Raw genomic sequence first — 23,651 nt, forward strand, 5'->3', positions numbered from 1 at the left:
AATACAAAGTTTTATGTGCTTTCGAATTTGTGGATTGACCAACACACATAATTTTCAAATGCATACAAAAATAGGTTTCTGATTAATGTTTATGAATATGTCATTTAGCCAACAGTATAATACGATTAAGAATACATGTATTTTTGTTTACAGATGAATAGTTGTTGAAGCCAAATAATATATTCTCAAAACAAAGGGAAATGTGTGGTTCCGAAACAAAAATAAAACTAACTATCTTCCCCAAATTTTACAGTAAATCCCAAAACAAAAAGGGCATTCAATAACAATACGGAAACTAACGATTATTACGTGAAATGCTATACGGTAATGTCAAATTGTAAAACGTGTCACGTTATAACGTGTTGTTGAGATTTGTTTTACTTTGGTGTGGCAGCATTTGAGGTCGTCTATTTAAAAAATGCAGGCGTTAAGATTTTGCCCAACCTTGCATCTTCTTCTTTAAAAAAAAAAGGGGGGGGGGCATTTTAAATTGACTGAATGAAACCTGTTAAACGGCATGAAAATGAACATAAGCGCATGAAACTAAAAGTGATGGATGAGTAATCACGCATGCGCAGTAGCTATTCTGATAACGTTTTTTTTTTTCGGTAGCAGAGCGCGAACGCCCTCCCTGCTGCTTACAGCTTGTGCTTTGCTTTGCCCCAGCCTTCAAGTTATGGGAATTCAAATTGCCTAGCTTGCGGCGTCGTTCATCACTTGGGTAGATTTCGAACACCCGGAGCCAATTGTTCATCGTGCCTGATTTTCCTAATTTGTCGTTATTTTTAAGCGTCTTTTTTTCCCCCTTTTTTTTCCTTTTTTTTTTTTTACACCGCGGAGTCGTTGTCAAAAAGGCCGCGAATGGGGTGTTGTTGCTGGGAGACCATTCTGATTCGCCTCCCCTGTTAGCACCATTAGCTGGCGGCTACGATGTGCTGCAGGCGGCGGGGGCTTTACTACGCAGCGGCCCACTGGAGAGCGAGGCGGATTCTCGGTTGATTATTGACCCCGGTTGGACCAAAGGGTGACTTGGATCTACACATTTGAAGGTAAAATTGGCTTTTTCAGGTATGGAGGAACACGCTACCTAGCCAGCGTTGTAGTTAGCTCGGTTAGCTGGTCGTGTATTTGCACGCATGCCTGTTTAGCCAATTACGTTCCTAGCTAATTGCTGCGTCGTCGGTAAAAGATCGACATTTACTTTTAAGAATTCACCTGCTATACAAATGCAGTAAAAACAGCTGAATTAGTTCGGTAGCAATGACAGCCTGTTCGTCAAGCTAGCATCGGCCATTAATAGTAACATTAACGTATACGTCGGATTAATTGAATTTCGTTAAGAACAATTGTGGTATATAGTCATAATCCTAGTAAATCAAAGTTGGGGCCAGTTAAAGAAACGCTGCGCTGCATCACACTGTTTCTAATGGTTTGTACTGCGCTCGTGTACAAGTAAATTTACAAAGGTAATGTATGTTAAGATTTACAGACTTTCCAGCAGTGCTTCCTCATTCTTTTTGTACAAAGTAGCCAGACACTTTTAAAACAAACAAAAGAGCAAACGAAAGTGGATAGTTTGACGTGACCGGCAACTCCCTACTTGGTGTTATTTTGCCGTGAATCGCGCGAGTACTACAAGTACGAATTCTAAATGTGTACTAGCTAGTAGCATTATGGTTGAAGGTATTCACCCCGAAAGTGCGGGGTCACAGGTTCGAATCCCGCTCTGTACACATTATTTGTGTGTGCCGGTCACGGCAAAATACCCACTGCCTTATTTTTATACATAGTAGCCAGACAGTGACATCTTTATAAAAAACTAAAAAAAAAAAAAACTATAGTGCTCAAGAACCACCATCATGGTCATGTTTATTAAATTGAAGACAGCGTAAGCAAAAAATTCTGTATATTTCATATTGTAAGCAACTGTAACATTATGCACAGTACTTAGAATGTTTACACTGCGCTTAAATAACGCTAAATTAAAACACTTGTACTTGCATAATCAGTTATGTTTATTTATGTAACTGTAATACTTTTGTTTTCCTCCCATAGGATGGATGTTGATTTGTGTGCTGGGGACGGTACGAGGAGGAAAGTGGACTTGACTGGGTCCGCAGAAGGCGCCATGGATGTCATACCCTTGGAGATGTATGACTCTGCGAGAGCCAAAATAGCCGCCAACCTGCGGTGGCTATTTGCTAAAGCCTACGGCATCGGTGAGTAACTCAGTTTACATCCACAAAAGAAAACTGTAAGTGCGTTTTATGTTGGACCAATAGGAACGCTCTTCTCAAGACATTTGTCGTCATCAGAATATGTTGAGCTTCTCTAGTAAAACATTGACAACAAAAGTCCGGGGGAAGGAATTATTTGTGCACTCCAGTCAACACTAAATTCCCTCTTAACATCCAATGCCTGGCTGGCAGTATCGTTTTCATACTTGTAACATGGCCAGTGGAATTTCATCTAAATCGGGTTAAGGATTACGTAACAGTTGGACGTTTGTACGAGTTCGTTAAATTGAGGGGGCGGGGAAAAAATCTATCCGTGTGCAAATTGAGCTGCTGCACTGTCCTGTTTGTCCCATTAGCACAAAGTATCAATACAATGCAGTTGTCTCATCAACACTATTGCAAAAACTATTGTGAGACGGCCTACTTTTCCTGAGCCGTTGGCTGACATAAAACATTCACGTTATTTCTTCACCGCTTGGCAGATTTTTCACTCAACAGCAGCGGGCAAAGTCTCTGGATTAACATATCGCTATGTAGCCATTGTTATACTTTGCCTTTAGGCTCACTCGCTGTCTCCGTCATCATGGACACCTGTAGGAATACTGTTTGCTATTTCACTCGGTTGCTTATGCTTGGTTCAGACCGAACACACAACATTGCGTCGCCCCCGTGTGTCCCTTCTCCGACAAACGAAAAAGTTTGAACATCGCTGGTCAGTATGGAGACCGGTGGGTGTAGGCTTTAGCGGCTAAATGTTATCATGGTTGACATTTCAGCAGCTGTAAACAAGTCAATACACTCACCACTAAAGTTGAACACAGAATTTAAAATCAAAATCTTCTTCATGTTTACAGTCTTGCTATAAATAGAAGAGAGCAATGTCATGTAATTCATTGCACGGCATTTTGGTTCCAAACCAGGAGTCCATTAGACGAAGTTGAGCGACTAACTAATTGGGACTGAGGAAGGCACACTGTCGATGATTGTTTAATAGAGATAAACGGATTTTTTTTTTTCCAGGGCCGATGCCGATAACCGATATTTGGAGCTGAGCTTACAAATGCCAATCTTGACTTTTTTGTAAAGTCTTAAAACATGTTTATTGAACAATTTTTCAGGCTTTTCAAAATGATTTTTTTTTGGGGCAGATTAATTGGCCGATTATTGGCTTTCAAACATTGGCCAAAACAATCGATCAATTGGGCCAAATTATTATTATTATTATTATTTGCCCCTTAATACGTTATCGGAGAAAACCGAAGTTTCTAACGCTGTGAATGTACCAGTTAGCTTGCGTAGCATTAGCAACTAGCAAGTGTGTAGCATACGTTTTTCTGGTTATTCTGTTGTCCTTAAGCGTCCTTTAAGCTGTTTAATGACACCTCAGTTGGAATTAACTGTAAAACTAAACACTTGACGTTAAGAATTGCATCCACTGTATATTTAAATACAAAACATGCTTTGTTTTTAAAGCATCGCTAGCCTAGCGCTAATGCTAAAAGCGAAGTGAGGATCTCATTCAAATGCTAACAGGAAGTTAGCGTCGACTTGGGGAGTGTTTTTCTTTCAAATAACGACTATTCACACTCAAATGCTGTGGGAACACATACACACAGGTGAGATAACACTCGGCTCACTATTCGTTTTTTTAATCTTAGACAATAGACTTAATTTTAGATTTCTAATGAAATGTTCAAGGAGCTCCCAGTACGTCTTAAAAAGTTAAATGGAAGCTTAAACAAGTAAATACTATAGCTCTCTATAAAAATCCCAAATTTAAAAATACCTAAAATCTTAAACTTTCACATTTATTTGTTTTAATGTCAAACAAAAACAAAAGGTTCAGAAGGTTTCCAGGGTCAGCAGCATCTCTTATAAAGTTAACTTAAAATTTAAGTAAATAGTTCCTTGAGATTTAAATTGTTGATTTACCTTTTATCGGCCGTCAATTTATTTATTTTTTTATTTTTATTTTTTAATGCCAAAACCGATATTTGTCTCAATGCCCAATATCGGCGCCAATCCCTATTGTTTAATTTCCCTCTCGGGAAGAGTAAGATACCCATCTGTTCATCTATCCATCAATTAGCTTATCATTTTAGTGTGGGCCTTGGCTAACGACGAAGACGGGGATTCGGTACCCCTTGGAGTGGTCCAACGGGAGGCTGGTCTCCTTTGGGAACTGAATATAAAAGTCTAACTTGCTTCCACTTGGTGGCTCATGTGGTGTTAAATGTCATTAGTCACCATTACATGTCCATTGTTGACTTGACATAGCCGAGCAGCATCACACTCAGCAACACCGCCTTCTCTTTTGCAAATACTGGTGCCAGAAGATGCTGGAGGTCGCGCGGCATTCAAGAACAAACAGTGTGCCGCTCGTATTCGGATGTTTGCGTGCTCATGTTGTCTGCCAGACCCTCGGGCTGCCACAGCTGCTCCCAACAGCCAGACACGGTGTCAGGCACACTGCGCACCTGTCCCAGTTAAACCCTTGTTGCTTGTTACCCAGCTTGCGCTTTTTAATACGGTTGGCTAACTCTGATGTCGCTCATCTCGTGCTCCGCCCCATCCCAGTTAGTGTGACACTTTTAAGCCCAGCGCCGTCCTAATGGGATCAGAAAAGGGGAGGGTGCAGCTGCCACACGATGTCTTCGTCTGTGGAATCAAGTCAAACGGGAACGCTTTCCCCTCTCGACTCCTTTGTTATCACATGCACGATCACACACGTGCGGTGTTTATAGAAATACAAACTGTCTAGGAATCCTGAGCGCTAGACCAAATCGCTTCTCAACAAGCTGCACTTTGATGGATAGTGAACAATTCTTCGAACAAGAAACTTCAAACTGTCAGGTAAACAAAATAAAGAATTGCACATGTATTTAAAACAACCATATACTTTGCCTTAGGAAAGTCTGTTAGCAAAACGTTAACACACAATGCTAAACACTATACATGTATTAGCGATAGACCGATATGTTTTTTTTCAAGGCCGATACCGATTATTATTAGTCAACGAGACAGATAACCGATATTTCAAGCTGATGTGCATTTGCAATAAAAGAGAAAAGATTAGCGTCAACATTTTATTAACTCTTTGACTGCCATAAACGTTATAAAACGTTTAGCATAAACCTAGGGAAGGGCGCCGAGGACGTTAAAAGACGTCCCCTATGTTTTTTTTTTTTTTTTTCAAAAACGGGTGCAGGAAAGCCTTGGGCAGCTGTGCTGAAAGAATCAGGCTGATCTGATTAGTCAAAGACTCGTTTTGGCCCCTAGAGGGCAGCGATGACTCTCTTTGCACAAGGTTGGATGGGCCGCCCACCGTGGGCGTCAGTAGAAGACGTGAGGCGGAGCTAGAGTGTTGAGGAGACAATGGCTGATCCAAGCCACAATGGCTAGACCAAGCAACCGGTTACAAGCAGCTCACGCTTGAGCATTTTTTTCAAAGACTGAAAGCATCAATCAATACTAAAAAGCGCATTGATGTCAACGATGATGATGACAACGAGCTCTACGCCAAAGTTGGAAGCTTTGGCCTGTTACTATCACGTAGTAAGCCTCACCGGCTACGCGCGGCTAGCGCGGCTAGCGCTGCTAAGGCCGGAAAACGCGCACAATAGCCGGCCGGGTACTTCTGCACAAGCGGACATTCGATCGGGCGATGGAGAGTTGGCATCGACCAATGCAGATTGATGATGATGATGATGATGACTGCGAGTTTGACGCCAAAGTTGGAAGCCTGGACGTGTTTACGATCACGTTGTAAGCCTCACCGGCTACGCGCGGCTAGCGCGGCTAGCGCTGCTAAGGCCGGAAAACGCGCACAATAGCCGGCCGGGTACTTCTGCACAAGCGGACATTCGATCGGGCGATGGAGAGTTGGCATCGACCAATGCAGATTGATGATGATGACTGCGAGTTTGACGCCAAAGTTGGAAGCCTGGACGTGTTTACGATCACGTTGTAAGCCTCACCGGCTACGCGCGGCTAGCGCTGCTAAGGCCGGAAAACGCGGAGCTGCACAAGCGGACATTCGATCGGACAATGAAGAGTACCCCGAGTCCAATGCATATTCATCGGAGGAGCGGGTACAGTCTGATCACGGAGAAGACACTGTTTCTGGACTACGATGCCACCATGAATGGAGTGGATAAAATGGATCATGCAAATGCTGTTGCGTCTTCTTGCACGCAGGAGAGTGTTACACAAAGAAAAACTGTCGTTGAAACATCCACATATTTGTAAATAGCACCACAGTTGCACACATTTGTAAATAGTTTGCCAAATTGTTGTCAAATTGTTACACTGTTGAATGTAAATAAACGTATTTTGCTATCAAAAAACACTTTTTCATTCTTGGTGGTAGTGTTTTATAGAAGTAAAGCACTATTTAGGTGTTTGTGGCATCATTCATGGACAAAAAGAAGTGTCAAATTCACTAGAATGCATGAAATAATATCGTTTCACTAAAAGCTTGATTTCTCCGTATTTGAGTTCAAAACAAGCGAAATCGGATGAAACTAACCATTTTCTATTGTTGATTACTAAAGAACGGAATAAGGTAGAAACAAACTCTTTTTTTCTGATGAAAGATGAAAGTCCAATCTTTCATTTGGTAGTACGTGTGTTTCCATAGTCCAAACAGAACATTTTCTGTGGACCTTGAAAATCAGTCAAAATGCTTAAATCGGCTGGCACTGGCGGCATCCCTTTTCTGAAAACGTCTGGCAGTCAAAGAGTTAATATTGTTTAATTCACTTATTTTTTATTTTTTTATTTTTTTTATTTTTTTTTAAACCTATAAGGAATTGATAGCTTTGTTTAAAAATTATTATTTTTTAATTGCAGAGAGCTTCCAGGGTCATCAGCATGTGTTAAACTGAATTAAAAACTAAGCAAGTGAATAGTTCCTTAAAGTTTTCTGTTGTAAATAAAGTTTTCAAAAATGTCATCATAATTTCTTAATGTTTCTTTTTTTCTTTTTTTATAGATAAAAAGTGTAGGGAGTTCCCAGTATCAGCATCATTTTTTTATAAAGTGGAAATTTAAATAAATATATGCATGAAATGTTCCCTGTATCTCAATGAGCAACAAATGCATGCAAATGTAGCTAATTTGTTTTTGTTTTTTTCAGTGTTGAAAAGATCTTTACAGACAGTGAAAAATTTTCTGAGTATGTTCGAAATATCTTTGCGACAAGTAAAAACTGTCTGTGAACATCTTATAAATCCTGACGAAAACCCTAAATTCACTACGTTCGCAAGCATTCACCACTCGATGAGATACCAGTTTTATCGGCCTACAGATTCCTAAAATGACCGATGCCGAATGTCAAAATGACAAATATCAGCACCGATAATCGGTCTATCGCTTTATCTTATTCTTTATCATCTGTAAAAAAACAAAAACAAACATCCATCCATCCATTTTTTAACCACTTATTCCTCACAAGGGTTACATCATTTTACTGAGCATTTGTGTCTTCTTCGTGTACATACTGTATGTATGTGTGGATTGTACTGCCCCTTAGTGGCCAAGTCGCACACTCACAAAGGAGCACAGTGGGGCGCTGGAGCGGATTAATGACTTTTCTCGTGTTCATTTTTTTCATTAACATCCTGTTCTTTACAACGTATACAGAGGTTGTTTATTATTTGATTAGCACCGCATCATTCATTTTGGAATCTTTTTTAATTGCCCTATTAATTTCACAGCAGGCACAATAAATACTGTTATTTGGCTGCAACGCTTTTCTTCTCGACATTTATTTATTTGAACATCAGATCATAAAGCCCACCTCTGGTGTTATTATCAAGGAACTACTGTCCACATAAAGCAATATCTGTATGAAATCATGTATTCAGTTGTAGCCCTAAGTGCATCCCCCGTTCTACTTGTGAGGAGGGAGACTCCCATTACTTCCAAACAGAGGCCCATATTGATTCCTGGACTGCATTAGCAAAGGAATGTGATGCTCAACTTCAGCAGGATGCATTTATCAACTGTTTAATTCCAAAAGATGTACAGTTGTTTGTTTTCCTACCTAGAATTCTTGCTGGATGATCATTTTCATGGTAATTTTGCATTTATTTTTCACTTTTTTTTTCTCACCCTTCTGTATGATCCTCCCTGAACCAAAGTGCGGTGGGGGGCCTGCGGGAAGAAGCTGCCGGTCTTGTTTTTGTGAATGTGAGGCCGCGGACGGCTGCCTTCTTTTATCCCATCAGAACAGAACACGTCGCACTACTCACACGCTCACTTGGTGCAAAAGCAGATTTAGTGGAACGAGGTTATTTCCCTCCTCGCTCTTCTGCTGTAAAACTCAATTTTGTAAAAGTTTTTCAAACCCATCTTGAGCTTCCCTGTTTAGTTTAGCCACTTGGTTTTGGCATACCGAAGTCCAGTGCTTTTTTTCCAGCTCCTTATAAGGTTGTGATGTGTGGATTTAGTGTGACTTCATATCCACAGAAATGGGATCTCTTGTTAAGGCTTTTTTTTTTTAAGTTGGTGTAGCTCCAGTTTTATTCAAATGGCTAGTTTGTTCCGAGTAAACCAAAGTAGGATGTGAACAAATATGACTCATAAAGGCCATAGCTTGCTGCATTTTCTAACTAGTTGACACAAGTTGTTCCACTTAACTCCTAGCCATTTTCACTGGAGCAACCCCCTTCGCTCCCGGCCGTTTTACTGGATTTTGACTGATTCTGCAAGGTCCACGGAATATTCTGTTATGTTGCTATAAAAATGGAACCTACCAAAAGAAAGATTAGAGTCTCTTCTTTCAGCAGGGAAAAAAAGTATGTTTGTGTCTGTTTCCGTTTTGCAGCAATTAGAATTAGAGTATAGCTAATTTTCATCACACACAAACCTCTGTTGAAAACACTCGGAAAAAGAGCTTGTTGTAACATGGCCCTGGCTGATCTTTTTGTAATAACTACCATTGCTTTAAGCGACCTCTTCATGTCAAAAGCTGCATCAAAGTCTGTGTTCTAGCATTAAAAACGTACAAATACGTTTTTGGGAGTGCATGACAAAGTATTAAAAAACACATTTATACGATTTTGGGATTGAATGAGTTAGGGTTGGCTTGGCCGAGGCTTTATCTCAAATATATGAACTCACTTTTCACCTGGTGATTTCAGACCATATACCAGAGGACTTGAGGGACCCCTTCTACACAGACCAGTACGACCAGGAACACATCAAGCCCCCCGTCATCCGCCTGCTGCAGTCCTGCGAGCTTTACTGTCGTGTCTGCGCCCTCATCCTGAAGACGGAGCAGGCCGCGTCCCTCCAGTCGCACCACTCCGTCATCCAGTCTCTGGACAGGAAGGGCATTTATGTTGTGGAGAGCGACGACACGGCAGTCACGGAGGAGGACCTGGCTGGTATGCCCATTAAAATGGTGAGTCAGGAAAAACAATAGGTCACGAGGTGTGCGCGTGAGAGAATGTGTGCACAAAAGGAAACTGAAGATAGCTGACAATCTGCCAAGAACATTGACACTACCGCCCTTATTATTGTACGATTAAATCAATAAGTGGAATTTTGCTCTATAAGAGTTAGAACTCGGGCTGGGGGGGGAAACTTGGGTAAGTCGACCACAAAAATTGTGGGGCTGGTGATAACTCGGGTAATTAACGGAATCATCGATAGGGTAATCCATTCTAAAAAGATTTATTTGTGACAGCTCTAGTTAGGGCTGTCATTCAACATGGTTGTGCTTTTCATTATGCCTGACAATATGCAAATGAGGGTGTGCCTAGATGAATTCAACACCTTCATCGATTATCGACAAACTTAAAATAATCAATAGTTGTAACCCTAATAAATACATTTAAAATAAACCCTGATAGCACATATGCAATCAATTGACAAAGATGAAAAAAAAAACTTATTTCGATATAATTATAGTTTTAGTCTTAAAATGTTTTAGTTTGTTACTGTTTTTTTTTTAGGGGAAGTCAACCCCAAAAAATGTTCTATGCAGCCACACTAGTCTAAATACGGTGTTCTGGTTAATATTGCGTTCGTGGAATATGAGGACGCAGCAAAATCTAGCAGTTTTTCTCCATATCAGGAGGCGGCCATTTTGCCACTTGCTGTCGAGTTAAAATGACATCGCAGTTGCTCAGGTAACAACCAATCATAGCTCAGCTTCAGAAAACAGATGAGCTGTGATTGGTCAGTGCATGAGCTCTGAGTAGCTGTGATGTCATCTTCAGTTGACAGCAAGTGGCAAAATGGCCTCTCTGAGATGGATCGAAACGGCTGGATTTTGCTGCATAACTCATATTCCACAAATGTAAGACTAGTGAGGTCACATATAACATATTATTATCAGGAAATGTTGACGGTTGACGACTCCTTTTAAAGCACTCTGGTTTTAAATAATTTCATGTTTTTGTATATTTTGTTTTCCCGTACAGTTAAAAAGTTTTATGACAGCAACAGTTTGAACCTGGAACAAATTAAATCATTAAATCACAACATTTCATATGTGATTATTTGTTTCAAAATTAGCGTAGCTGAACTGGAAAGTTATCTAGCGTCTCGGAATCAGTTTAAATTCGGCTGTGGACGTTCCCTGCTTGATATTGTCTTAACGCCGTGGAATTCATCAGTGGACAGGATGAACATTGACCACCAGCTTAGTTCCTTTAAGCGGTCTTCCTTCCTGTTTGTTACCATGGAGACCAGTGTGGGTCTGCTTCTCCTGCTTGCGGCATGATGTAATGCGCCACACAGCCAGACGCAGAGCCCAGTGAGGGGATGGAAAATCCTGTGCGGGACAGCACTTGTCCCGCCCGTTGTCTGCTTGAAAGCCCCTCCCACTTTGCTGACTTGACAAAGCATGTTCATAGAAACCTGGAAGACACTGTGAGCTTCAACGTTTTAGTGCCACGGCAGATACTTGTAAGCCATCTGCTTTGCTTGTTTGTGTGTGTGTGTGCGCGCGTGTATGTGTGACACAACTCCGAATTATCGTCCGCTCCTCTCGTCCTCGTCCAGAGTGCCCACATACCCATGATTGATGCCCTGATGATGGCCTACACGGTGGAGATGATCAGCATTGAGAAAGTCGTAGCCTCTGTGGAGCGCTTCTCTACCTTCAATCCCTCCAAGGAGCTTCCCTTTGACTTGGAGGATGCCATGGTTTTCTGGATCAACAAGGTATCGACAAATATGTGTAACACTAAAAGCAACCGCATTGGTCTTGAGTGTAATGAGTAGAATCGGACATGTGGGTGAAACAGCAGGTCGCTTGTTTTTCTGACGTGGTAATGAGCATGTTCACATATTGCTTGTACCAAATATGCCGAGACAAAAAAAAGAAAAGAAAAAAAAGTTCATCGCTGATTTAAAATGTCTGCAGGTAAACACTAAAATGAGGGACATTAGCGAAAAGGAGCACAAAGTCAAGCACCACCTTCTGGAATCCCCCAGTCACCAAAAGGTAAACAAGTTCTCCTAATGATGAGTTACTCTTTATGTCGCTTCTTACCTATGCTTTAGTGTTGCTCTGACCCTTTTCTGTGTTTCTCTGTTTAAATGGGATGCAGCGCCAATCCTTTTGTCTAACACCTTTGACCTATTAATATCTCTGCTCCTGTTCCCCGACTATACCTCCTTTCCCTCTCTTATCCTTGCCAACGGGATAGTCTCCCTCCAAATGGTATTGGAAGCTTGTCCCTGTAAGTTGGAAGTCGCCCCTCCCTCTTCCCCATGCACGCATAGTTTTGTGTTGATGTGTGCGCACCTCACGAGGCTTGTTCAAGCTCATCCTATGCTGCTTTTAGTCAAGGGGGGGTACAAAGCCGATGGAACCGTCTTTCTGCTTTTTCTTTTTTTATTATTTCAAATCACCTCAATCAAACAATGTGTGTTATTTCCTCTTAAGCCAAAGCAAGCCCTGTTGATTTTTGTTCTTTTCTATTTGCTTCAGATAAAACTCATTGCTGGCACATCTTTCTTTTTTTTCTTCTTTTTTTCTTTTTTTTTTTGCAGTACACCGACCCTCCACACTGACCTGCTTTGTAATCACATCAGGCTTTTCTGCTCACACACTCTTTCTTCCGGTCATAATTCATTTATTTTAACACACCTCTGCTCTAAATGGCTGTGATTGATAAACTGCTTGTTAAGAATTACAGGACTGGTTTGATCCAGTAGTTGTCAATGTCTTGAAGCAACACGCTGTATTCCTAATCCTAATGGATTTGACTATGTCACGGATACAATTAATTTATGCCCAAATCCTTAATGTTGGATGATGATATCAAACACAAACAAATAGCAAAGCAAAGTTGAGGATTTGACAATTTTTCATGGAATTATTTGTTCAGGGTGTTGTTTGGTGTCTGTCTTACCACTGAGCATGTCACATTTCATATATTTAAAATAATGACCCACAGGCTCAAGTTGCTTTGTATTCTGTTAAAGGTGGTTGATTGCCTTTGTGAGTGAGTTAATACCTAATTACAGTTAATGGATCGGTATTTACTAGTTGGAACAATAATTTAGCTTTTGGGGAAACTGTATTTTTATACCATTGGAAGCTGATAATTGATTCCCAATCAGAGGTGGTTAATCCAGGTCCAGAAAGTAAAAACACTGCCACAGTTTGGCTTTCGCCCCTGATCCTAGCTAGCTAGCTAGCTAGCTAGCTCCCTTTCTAGCAGGTAAATGCAAGCACCTGGGGATAAAGCCTACCTGTCGCGGGGTTTTTACTTTCTGGACCTGGATATGCCACTTTTGTCCCCAATAATGTCCAAGGGCATTCATTCAAATAGCTCTATATTGTTTCCGCTCTCTTTGCATCCTCCAACTGCGTTCTGAATGAACCACAGTTAGCAGAAGTAGAGAGATGTGTGCAGATCCAAACTGGGGATTTTCTTCACACACTGGTTTTACACAATGATCACCCATCTTCCTTATATGCTGGTTCTTCTTCGCCTGCTTTGACTGGGCTCCATCACTGGCCACCCTCTGGCAAAGGCTTAAGGCTCTTTGTTGTTCACTGCTTTAACACCTCCATCTCACCATCAGCAACCTGCTCTCTTCAGGGTTCTCCCTAAACTGGTGCCACAGGGCCTTTTTTTTATGTAAGCACATCCTGAAATGTTTCCGTCCATGTCAATACAAGTAAAACCTTGTGCTCTGAAAGGGAGAACCCTGCTTGGATGTTTAAAAAGAAAGCTTAAGACAACAAACAACGTCAAACATCCTTGAGCCAAATGTGCTTTGACGAGGTCAGCTGTGCATTTCAGTGCCCAAGGATTTGCTCTTTGTGACTGTGCTCATGTATGTATGTATTTGCGTCTGATTTGATTTTGGCCGTCTTATGTTCAGGTCCGGTATCGTCGGGAACATGCGTCTGGCCGCCATCTTCCCTTCTTCCCGCTGCTGGAAGATTTGATGAGAGATGTCTGTGATGGAGCTGCATTGCTCACGGTTGTCCACTACTACTGCCCAGACCTCATGAAGCTGGAAGGTAACATAAACACACAGGCACAGTAAGTTATAGTAGCTCGATTCATTCAGACACACGTGTACAGTTTGGCTACATCAAAATTCACAACTCCATATTACCTCATTCACTGAAGTAACCCCCTTCGCTCCCAGCTGTGTTACTGGATTTTGACTGATTTTGTAAGGTCCACGGAATATTTTGTTCTATTGCTATAAAAACATGCAACCTACCAAAAGAAAAATTATAGTCTCTTCTTTCGTCAGGAAAAAAAGTATATTTGTATCTGTTTCCGTTTTGCAGCAATTAGCATTAGAATATAGCTAAGTTTCATCATTATTCAAAAATCTGTTTAAAGCAGTGGTTAAAGAGCTTTTTGAAACATGGCTCTGGTTGATTTCTTACACTCTGCTGCCACCTGCTGGCCGTTTGTGAAATAAATACCATTGCTTCAAGCATTTTCTTCAGTTCAGAGGCTGCATCAAAGCCTTCTGTATGCTCTAGCATACAAATCATATAAATATGTCTTTAGGAAGCAAGGGAATATTTAAAACAGAACTTATTTATACGTTTTGGGGAGCAAATGAGTTAAGAATTTGTGTAATAACATGAAAAAAAATTGTGTTTATTCCATTACCGTGACATGTACTCCCAACGGGCTATTCAATTGAATCCTTATCTGATCAGCTCTTTTCATATCCGATTAGATATTTGCCTGAAGGAAGTTCCCTCCATGGCTGATAGCCTGTACAACATCCACCTGCTCAGAGAGTTTGCTAATGAGTACCTGAATAAAAGTTTCTACCTGACAACAGAAGACATACTCTACTCGCCCCCTGTGCTCAAGGTAGAATGACTTTCTGTTTCAACATAATTTCACCATAAAAGGATCAAATATGAAAGAAAAAAAAAGCCACCATGAGTAATTATTACTTATCTGCGCAGCATAATGTGATGGTTTTCATTGCTGAACTCTTCTGGTGGTTTGAGACCGTCAAGCCAGAATTTGTCCTGCCCCGGGATCTACAAGAGTCAAAAGATGGTAGGTTTGCCCAATTGATGCAAGTGTTTTGTCTGTTACTAATGATACCAAAAAAGACACCTTAACTTTATTAATGAGTATCTACCATTTTTTCCAATGTCCATTATGTAGCTCGAGCCATTGCTCAGCCAAAGAGTTCTCGTCCATCAGTGCCCATCTCCAACGCCACCAAGCGAAGCTTCCAAACCAGTCCTGGTGTGTCGGAAAACCAGAGCGGCCCTGAAATCTGTAGCAGGTAATCTCATCATATTATATTGCTCGTGCTAGGAATGGGGTTCAATGCAGTGAGGTGTTCTCATAACTGTCGAAGTTTGTATATCAAGCTGCCTGATTCTCTTTTCATCTTTTGTTGTTTTCTTGACTGACTTGCACTAACTGTCACCATCAGGCATGATCATATTTCTCGCTTTAGTTCATTTTTGTTTCAATTCTCTTACACGACAATTGAAAGTGAAGAGATTTAACTCAGCGCCTCAGGCTCCTCTGCCTTTTTTTTCAGGCCCCCTGCTGGTTTCGTTTTGTTTAAACAAAGCAGTTTATGCTTGTTGAGGGAACTGTTGACAATACCAAAAATGAAAAGCTATCTTTTGTTTTCAGTCGAGGAGGTCCATCCTTTAGTCCTTCCCACCCACTCTTGCCTTTGCGCCAGAGGCAACAGAAGCCTCAAGGAGATGATGGTGCAGGTAAAAGCATCACATTACAGCATTGTTGAGCTCCAGAATCTTCGTTTCAAATCAATATTTTCTTCTTTGAAGGTCTAAGGAACCGCTCCAACTCTTTAACTCAGATGGACAGACAGGCCCGAAGTTCTGTTGTCGCTTGGCCCGACAAGAGACAGAGGTAAAGAAAAAAATTCAGAACCATCAAGCACAGTTCCTGAGTTCCTGGTGTACGGGGTTTCCCCCAGAAAACCCCCAGTCAGTGTGGGTTTATAAAATATATGAAGACAAAGTTCTATTTATCTTCTTTTTTTTTTTTAATAAAAAGACCTCAACGTGCAATTTAAGGCTCATTCCCTTCCTATAAACATGTAGAGTGAATTACAAAGTAGCCTTGGTCCAGAATATTGAAAAATAATTCAAGCCATCAGGTACCGGCTGTCAAACTTACTTACCAGCTGAAAGCCAGACACTCACTGGTCATGCTAACAGCTAGCCACTTACGTCAGAGACTTCTGCCGTATCATACAATGACGGCGTAATCAATTAGCAGTTTCTTAAGGTCCTAAATTAGCAATTGAACATGAGTTCGGGATAGCGTTGTGTTGATGTTGGTCGCAACTACAATGTCAATCAAAGAAACATCTAAAAGGGAAGTCAAGCTAACCATCACGCCACGACGTGGGCCAACTTCAAAGTAAAAGTGTACTATGGCTATTTGCATTTCCGTCAATGTATTACTGTATTTGGTCAACTTTATTTTGAAGTTCGGCTTAGCGTGTTACATTTATATGTTTCAGCTTCCTTGACATGTCAGAATGGTATCAACTGTGAATGCGCACTTTGTTTTTTGTTTTTTTTTCCCCCCACCAACCATTCCGCGGATCGGGCCTGATCCGAACCGACCACGGTTCAATGATGATCTTTTGTACCACTATTAAGTACATAACAGTAGTGTAGGTAAAAGATTGAGAAAGTGTTATATTAAATTGTCAGAAGACTTTGAGAAATGCTTTTAGTAAATATTGTATTTTATTTTCCTTCCTCAGGCCAGTGTCCACGCTGACCCCCTTCATGTGCCATTCAGCTGCTGACAGCGATGCAGATGTTGCCTCTGGCGACAGTGTCAGCCTAGCCCGCTCGATAAGTAAAGACAGCCTGGCGTCCAATGTCATCAATGTAACGCCGAAACACCAGACTTCAGTTCACCAGCCCACGCTAGCCCAGATGCGCAGAATTAATGGTCACAGCCTCTTGGGAAAAGTCAACCTGGATTACGAAGACGAAAATCTGGTGGCGGTGGCGAGGACGGAGGTTGCCTCCGTCTCCAAACAACCTGATGGGACCCTAGCCGCTGCCGCGGTGGAACCAGAGCCAAAGTCCAAACCTGCACCCGATGGTTTTTACCTGGAACCGCTGATGCCTGCTGTGCTGAAACCAGCTAAAGAGAAGTCGGTATGCCTGAACAAGGGGGAGGAGAGTGGAGAGGGGTTGCGATCTTCAGGAAGCGGCTTTTCACGCAGGGGAGATGGATCTTCTCCTGCAGGTCATACGAAAGCTCCCCTCAGCCTGAACAAAACTTTTACCTCCCCAGGTGACGAGCCTGACTCGTCAGACGAGCCGTTTCAGGCTCAAGCAGGTTTCAGGCCCGTCGCCACCAGCAGTGTGGACCTCTCGTCGAAAGAGCCGGATGGAGGATTCTACCTGCATTCAGAATCCGAGGAGACAAAGCCTTGCCCAAGCCTTGATGCAGACCTTGAAGACCTGGACGAAGAGGATGAGGATTTGGATGAGGCTGTTACGGAAAAAGATCGAGCCTGGCCAAGGAAAAGCTTTAATGGGGATGACGAAGAGGAATCCGCCAAACTCCAGGAGGACATGAATGTCAAAGAGCACGAGGACAAAGATATCAACGGCTGCAGTGGTCGCTCCAGCCCCTGCCTCAGTGCCTACTCGCAGGCCAGCAGCGTGGCCAGCGGAAGCGTACGCATGACCTCTTTCGCCGAGCGGAAAGCCCAGCAGCAGCGCTTCGGAAGTAACCACGACCTCCGCTCCAGTGCCTCCAGCTCGCAAAGGACCACTCCAGACGGATCGGAAAGCAGCGGACCCCTGCCGTCCTCCTGGAGGCTCAAAAGAGACCAGAGTCCCTCGTCACCTCTGGGCGGTTGCAACCGTGCTGGTGACGGGGGCGGCGGCGCTAACGTCCTCGCGTCTGAAATCGTACAGCTGCGCATGCAGCTCGAGGAGAAACGTCGGGCCATCGAGCATCAAAAGAAGAAGATGGAAGTGCTGTCAGCTCGGCAGAGGCAGAAGCTGGGTAAGGCCGCTTTCCTGCATATAGTGAAGAAAGGCGGCGGCAAGGGTGCGACATTGCCCAATCCTGTAAAAGCCGACCCCTCCAAAGACGAGCTCTATGGAGAGAAAGTAACATCATTAGCTAAAGACGATATGTGTGTTGATGCCCTGAGAGGGGACAAAGAGCTGGAGGGACCCGCCCCCTCAGGTGCCTTAGATGCAGACAAGAAGGGAAACAATGGCAGCTTCTACCCAGAAGAAGAGTTGGACCTCAATGAGTGCAACCGCTCCATCGAGATGCTGCATGAAGCCATCGGCAGCATCCAGCAGCAGATGATGCAACTGTCCCTTCAGCAGGAAATTATGATGAAGCAGAATGTACTTTCTCCTCCCGGTGCTACTCCTCAGTCCCTCGCACCTGACAAACACAGTGATGCTAAAACCGGAGACTCTTTACACTATGCGGAACACCTCTCCGGCACCGCCCCGACGAGAAAACCCCCCAAACTTAGCTCAGGCCGAAGTTCCAGATCCAAGCAAACTGAGCTAAAGGCGAGCAAAGAGCAAAGCCGGCACACCACGAGGACCTTGACCCCCTCTCAGGGTGGGCCAGAGACACAAACGCATCCAAGGCAACCAGCTGGGGGCAGGTCCCCCAGGAACGAGCATCCTGACCCGCACAGCCTCAGAAATCCTCCGGCGGGAGAAACCATCAACAAAACGGCCTCCAGCCAGGCACGTAGCGCCGCTTTTAAGGTTCACGACGATGCGAGCATGCGACTTCCGACCAGAGTGGACCTGTCTGCTCCAGAAGTGTCCTTTGACGACTGCCTGTCCAGCACCTTGAAGGACTCCCAGCTCAACTCCTCAGACAGCTCGGCGAAAGAGAACATGCCGTCGGAGGAAGTGCAGCGCAGCAAAGCTCACCTGATTGAGGTCGATATATCAGAGCTGAAGGACCCTAAGGAGGCGGAGGCTGCTGAGACAACTACAGATGAAGGAGATGGAGAGCAGAAGTCTGTCATGGGATTCTTCTTCAAGGTATTTGCCTACACAAACGATGATGTTTCTATTAACAAAAGTGTCTGAGGCCAACTTAGGGATTTTTAACTCATTTGCTTCCAAAAATTTATAAATACGTTCTATTTTTTAAAGACGTATTTATTCCTTTTTTTTTTTAGCTGGAGCATACAGAAGGCTTTGATGCAGCCTCTGAACTGCAGTGAACGGTTGAAGCAATGGTGGTCATAACAAAAATGGCCAGCAGGTGGCAACAGAGTATAAGATATCAACCAGGGCCATGTTGCAAACGAGCTGTTTTCCCTGTGGGGAAAACAGATTTCAAGATTGCTTTATTAGGCCATTTGTGTGTAAACACAATACAATGTGTACCCCAACCCCCAACCAAACAGACAAAATACATTAAACAGTGAGTTAAAGTTAGTTAAGTTATTTGGGAATAATGATGAAACTAGCTATATTCTAATGCTAATTGCTGCAAAACAGAAACAGATAGAAATATACTTTTTTCCTGATAAAAGAAGAGATTCTAATCTTTCTTTTAGTAGGTTCCATGTTTTTGTAGCAATAGAACGCAATATTTTGTGGGCTTTGCAAAATCAGTCAAAATCCAGTAAAACAGCCGGGAGCAAAGAGGATTGCTTCAGTGAAAATGGCTGGGAGTGAATGTGTTAATAATGGCTCTTTTGACGTCTATAGCCGTCAATGGCAGTGAACGAGTTAACTGTTGTTCACCCAGCACATGGATGATTTCATCACGTCTCATTCTGTTGCAACCTTCCAGGACGAGCAGAAAGCAGAGGATGAACTCGCCAAGAAGAGAGCGGCATTCTTGCTGAAGCAGCAAAGGAAAGCGGAGGAGGCCCGTCTCCGCAAGCAGCAGCTGGAAGCAGAATCCGAGCTGAAGCGCGATGAGTCCAGGTAAAATTCCTCAGAATCAATATTTGCGTTGGCTCTATAATCGGCCGCTAATATGCGCTCGATCCACACCAGGCGGAAGGCTGAGGAGGATCGCCTACGGAAGGAGGATGAGAAGACGCGGCGGGAGCTGATAAAGCAGGAGTACCTGCGGAGGAAGCAGCAGGAGATCTTTGAAGAGCAAGGTCTCGTCAAGCCCCCCAAGACTCCCAAACCCAAGCAGAAACACAGAACCAAGGCCATCCTCAAAGAGTCGTCGTCCAGCGACGTCTCAAAGTGCTCTTCTTCCACACGTAAGACTGACTCGTGTTTCACCGTACTGTGTTCCACTTTTCTTCCTCTTGGCGTCTCACCAACCACCACATGTAAACACTGACCTCTGGTGGTGTGTCCTGTGCTTTACATTGTACACTAATGAAGACACACACCCTATTAAGCATGCCATCTCAACCTACTTCACTGCAGACGTGCCAATTCAGGTCCAGAAAGTAAAAACCCTGCCCCAGTTTGGCTTTAGGCTCGGGTGCTAGTTAGCTAGCTCCCTAGTTAGCTCCCATAGTGCTTGTTTACCTGCTAGGGAGCAAGATGGCTAGCTAGCTAGCACCTATGGTGCGTGCTTGTTTACCTGCTAGGGAGCTAACTAGCTAGCACTGGGGGCTAAAGCCAAACTGTGGCAGGGTTTTTACTTTCTGGACTTGGATTTGTTATTGCTCTTTTTTTAGGACTCTTTATAAGAGGAGTATATGAACAGGGTTTTATGTAGGCGATGTCTAATTTATATAAAATACATTTATTATAGTGCTTGTTGTTGTTATTATTATTATTGTCTTGTAAATTTTCAGCATAAACTGAAAATGCACTAGAACCTTTACAGGTGAAAATAATTTGACATTTTCCAAACTTTTGAATGTACGTCAGACTTTTGCTGAATGTTACAGTGTGTGTGTCAACATTTTTGTTTTTACGCAAAATGACCACAGTTTTTTATGTGTATATCTAATTTTGAATTCATTTGGGTCAAAGGTCACTCCTGAAGCTAAAACTGTCCGTTTTCTCTAACAGCCGACAACCTGAGCACGGCCCAGTCGGGATCCAGTCTGTCGCTGGCCTCCGCTGCCACCAATGAGGCTGACAGCGTCAACTCCGGAGGCGCAGGCTCCCACCGGTAAGATGCTGCACCTTATTTACGTTTATCGGTTTGTGTCATCACGCTACAGTCATTCTTGTCGTGCGTTTTAGCTGCGACTCCGTGGAGTCGTTCCCCGGCAGTCGCATTCACAGTCGGGCTGCGGAAAGGGACTGGGACAACGGCTCCACTGCGTCTTCCATCGCATCCCTGGCTGAGTACACTGGTTAGTTGATACTATTCATCCTCATCCTATCTAGCCTTTCTTACATGTTGCTAATTCTTCTCAAATGTCTTTCTTGAGGCCCGAAACTTTTCAAGGAGCCAAGTGCCAAATCCAACAAGCCAATCATCCACAACGCCATCTCGCACTGCTGTCTGGCCGGGAAAGTCAACGAGCCGCAGAAGAATCAGATACTTGAGGTTAATTTGCGTCTTTTTCATTTGAATACCAGCTAATTAATTTGTACCAGGTTCAACTTCAAAACACCCAGCAACACACGAGGACGACGACGATAAAACGTCCCCTTAAGAACTATATTCAAGTTCGTCTTTTTAATCTTAAAATGGCTTAAACAGAAATCGGGTTACAAATGTCACATATGAAAACCCGCAATTGAGTGAATTTGCAATAACCAAACCGTGAAGTAGTGAGGGAACACTGAATAACATTTCATTTAACACAATGACAAAAACTGTTGAACAAAGACCTTTCTCAGGCAGATGGATGATTTGTCAAACTGCTGACGCGGCATAGCGACAACTACTGCCTGGGAGGATTTTTTATTTTTTTTTGCCTTTACCATCGGTGGCTAGTAACGGCAGCTTCCATGACTACTTGATACCTAAAAAAATAATGCCAGTATCAGCCCTTGTATCCGTACTTGCTTATCCTGAGTTGCAATATGTTTAAACCAGGACCAAAACTGCCAAAAAAAAAATAAAAGTGAAAATAAATCCGGATATACAAAATATAATTCAAAAATGAAATGGATATAACAACAACCAACTATATTAAAAGTGTAATTAATTAATTAATACAATTTTAAAAAAAAACTGATTCTAAAAATAAATGTGGAAATTAAAAAAATATAAATAGTATTTAATATCAATCAATAAATAGACATGAAAGCAGAGCATTTTTATTTATTTTATGCTGCAGACTGTCAGCATAAAATGCGTTATGAAATGTTACTCAAATGAGAGGGCGGACGCCGTAATTGTGTCTTGGGTTCACCTATTGGTTGATCAACATGTGAAATCTATGTCAGATTCTGACTCTTTTTTTTTTGTACCAGGGGACAGTGCATATTAATTAAATGTACAGTCAATAGGCCAGAATTAGCCAAAAGACCACAGAAATTTAATTCTATTCATGTTTATTTTTGTTTGAATAAAAAAAATATATATTTTTTTTGCTTTTATTTATTTGTGTACATATGTTTTCTTGTTGATTTATTTCCATTTATTTTTTTAATTATATTTTTTATATCTGTCTTTTTCCCCACTTTTTTATTTATTATTATTTATTTTTTTGGTGACAGTTTTTGTCCTCCATATAAACCTGCTATTGTGCTGCTTTGGTTGTAACTGAGCTCTCTTCCCTCCGCAGGAGCTGGAGAAGTGCGAGTCCAATCACATGATGATCCTGTTCCGCGACGGCGGCTGCCAGTTCCGGGCGCTTTACTCCTACTTCCCGGACACGGAGGAGATCCACAAGCTGACGGGCACGGGGCCCAAAAGCATCAGCAAGAAGATGATCGACAAGCTGTACAAGTACAGCTCGGACCGCAAGCAATTCACAGTCATCCCCGCCAAAACCGTGTCGGTCAGCGTGGACGCTCTGACCATCCACAACCATCTGTGGCAGGCCAAGAGGAGCGCGGCGTCCAAGAAAAGCGCAAAATAGCAGGCGGGGTCAACTGAGCACTCTCCACTCCATCCTAAATCATCTAGCGCCATCTTGCTTTGTTTCGCACATTTGCTGCTCGCCGGCGTGCACGGTTTTACTAAGGAGAGCCCGCAGGAACAAGTTTTGCTTGCAAAACAAGAGATTGGCTTCTTTGCCTTGTGTGATGCGTTAAGGCGCATGGCATGCGTGGTTTACACTACGTATTTATCTGCTGAAAGGAACGAGGGTCACAAAGACTTCATTGGACACGATCTGTTCCCGTTTCATGGAATCATGGTGGCACTTCCGTCCCACCAGGAAGTACCCCAAAAAAAAAAACAGCTTTAATTTTGTTAACAGGATGTTGGGAATTGTTTGGCCTTGAACACATCGTGGTACTTCTTGTCGAACCGCCTTTTAAATTGCCCGCTGGTTGTGTGCGTGTGTGTATAGCAAAGAAAGACCTGATCAGCGGTAATTTTAACTACTTTTATTTATCTAAGCATCCCTTTTTTATCTGGGGTGTCTGAAAAGGGAGATTATTGATCTTTGGTGCAGACATAATGCTTTTTTTCTTTTTTTCTTTTTTTTTTTTTCTTGCAAAGTGGTGTGCTGTCAAGTTTGAGCTGATGTTGTTCGTGTTCATCACAACGCATCTGATGTGTAGAGCGTAGTTGTGTCGTCTCCACCGGGCTACACGAAGACAAAAAGGTGCACACACAAGACACACACACACACAATCATACGAACGTGTCATGCAATGTAAACCACCGAGCGCCGCCATTAAAGAACATTCCTCCAAGGTTTGACGCGCACTGCCACGTGGTCTCGTCTGTCTGTATAAGTGCTTCTTCACGCGACGGCAAACCACCACCAGCACTTTAAGTTTTTTTTATCAAACACTAAAGAGGCCGCGAGGTCTCGTACTACTGCGAGCGTTTGTCGAAAAGGATTGTATGGGCATGGGGTCACCATTTGTGTTACACTGGT

At 42.7% G+C, this 23,651-nt stretch overlaps 1 protein-coding gene across 2 annotated transcripts; it reads left to right on the top strand.

The window, feature by feature from the left end:
- Window positions 1-601: 601 nt before the first annotated feature.
- camsap1b (calmodulin regulated spectrin-associated protein 1b) lies at window positions 602-23,470 on the top strand. Of its 2 annotated transcripts, XM_086076278.1 has the most exons (19): window positions 602-1,049; window positions 2,056-2,219; window positions 9,383-9,645; window positions 11,253-11,414; window positions 11,617-11,697; window positions 11,903-11,935; window positions 13,593-13,734; window positions 14,418-14,557; window positions 14,656-14,752; window positions 14,864-14,987; window positions 15,350-15,435; window positions 15,508-15,592; window positions 16,461-18,747; window positions 19,511-19,647; window positions 19,720-19,937; window positions 20,707-20,809; window positions 20,884-20,996; window positions 21,075-21,193; window positions 22,383-23,470. In XM_086076278.1, exons 2-19 carry the CDS (start codon window positions 2,057-2,059, stop codon window positions 22,677-22,679), a joined length of 4,650 nt encoding a protein of 1,549 aa, XP_085932404.1. In that variant the 5' UTR covers window positions 602-1,049; window position 2,056; the 3' UTR covers window positions 22,680-23,470. The 2 variants fall into 2 exon arrangements, with proteins under 2 accessions (XP_085932404.1, XP_085932405.1); XM_086076279.1 differs by lacking the exon at window positions 11,903-11,935.
- The last annotated feature ends 181 nt before the right edge of the window (window positions 23,471-23,651 follow it).

This window comes from Leptonotus elevatus, chromosome 5 (genome assembly GCF_054856555.1).
Source record: "Leptonotus elevatus isolate MCC_2025b chromosome 5, RoL_Lele_1.0, whole genome shotgun sequence".
Lineage (NCBI taxonomy): Eukaryota > Metazoa > Chordata > Actinopteri > Syngnathiformes > Syngnathidae > Leptonotus > Leptonotus elevatus.

Bases quoted from the DNA above. Each gene is read 5' to 3' on its own strand.
- camsap1b (XM_086076278.1), top strand. From the start codon at position 2,057: ATGGATGTTGATTTGTGTGCTGGGGACGGTACGAGGAGGAAAGTGGAC. The intron at 11,936-13,592 runs GTAAGTTGGAAG...TCTTATGTTCAG, and splicing joins GGTATTGGAAGCTTGTCCCT to GTCCGGTATCGTCGGGAACA. The intron at 19,648-19,719 runs GTAAAATTCCTC...GATCCACACCAG, and splicing joins CTGAAGCGCGATGAGTCCAG to GCGGAAGGCTGAGGAGGATC.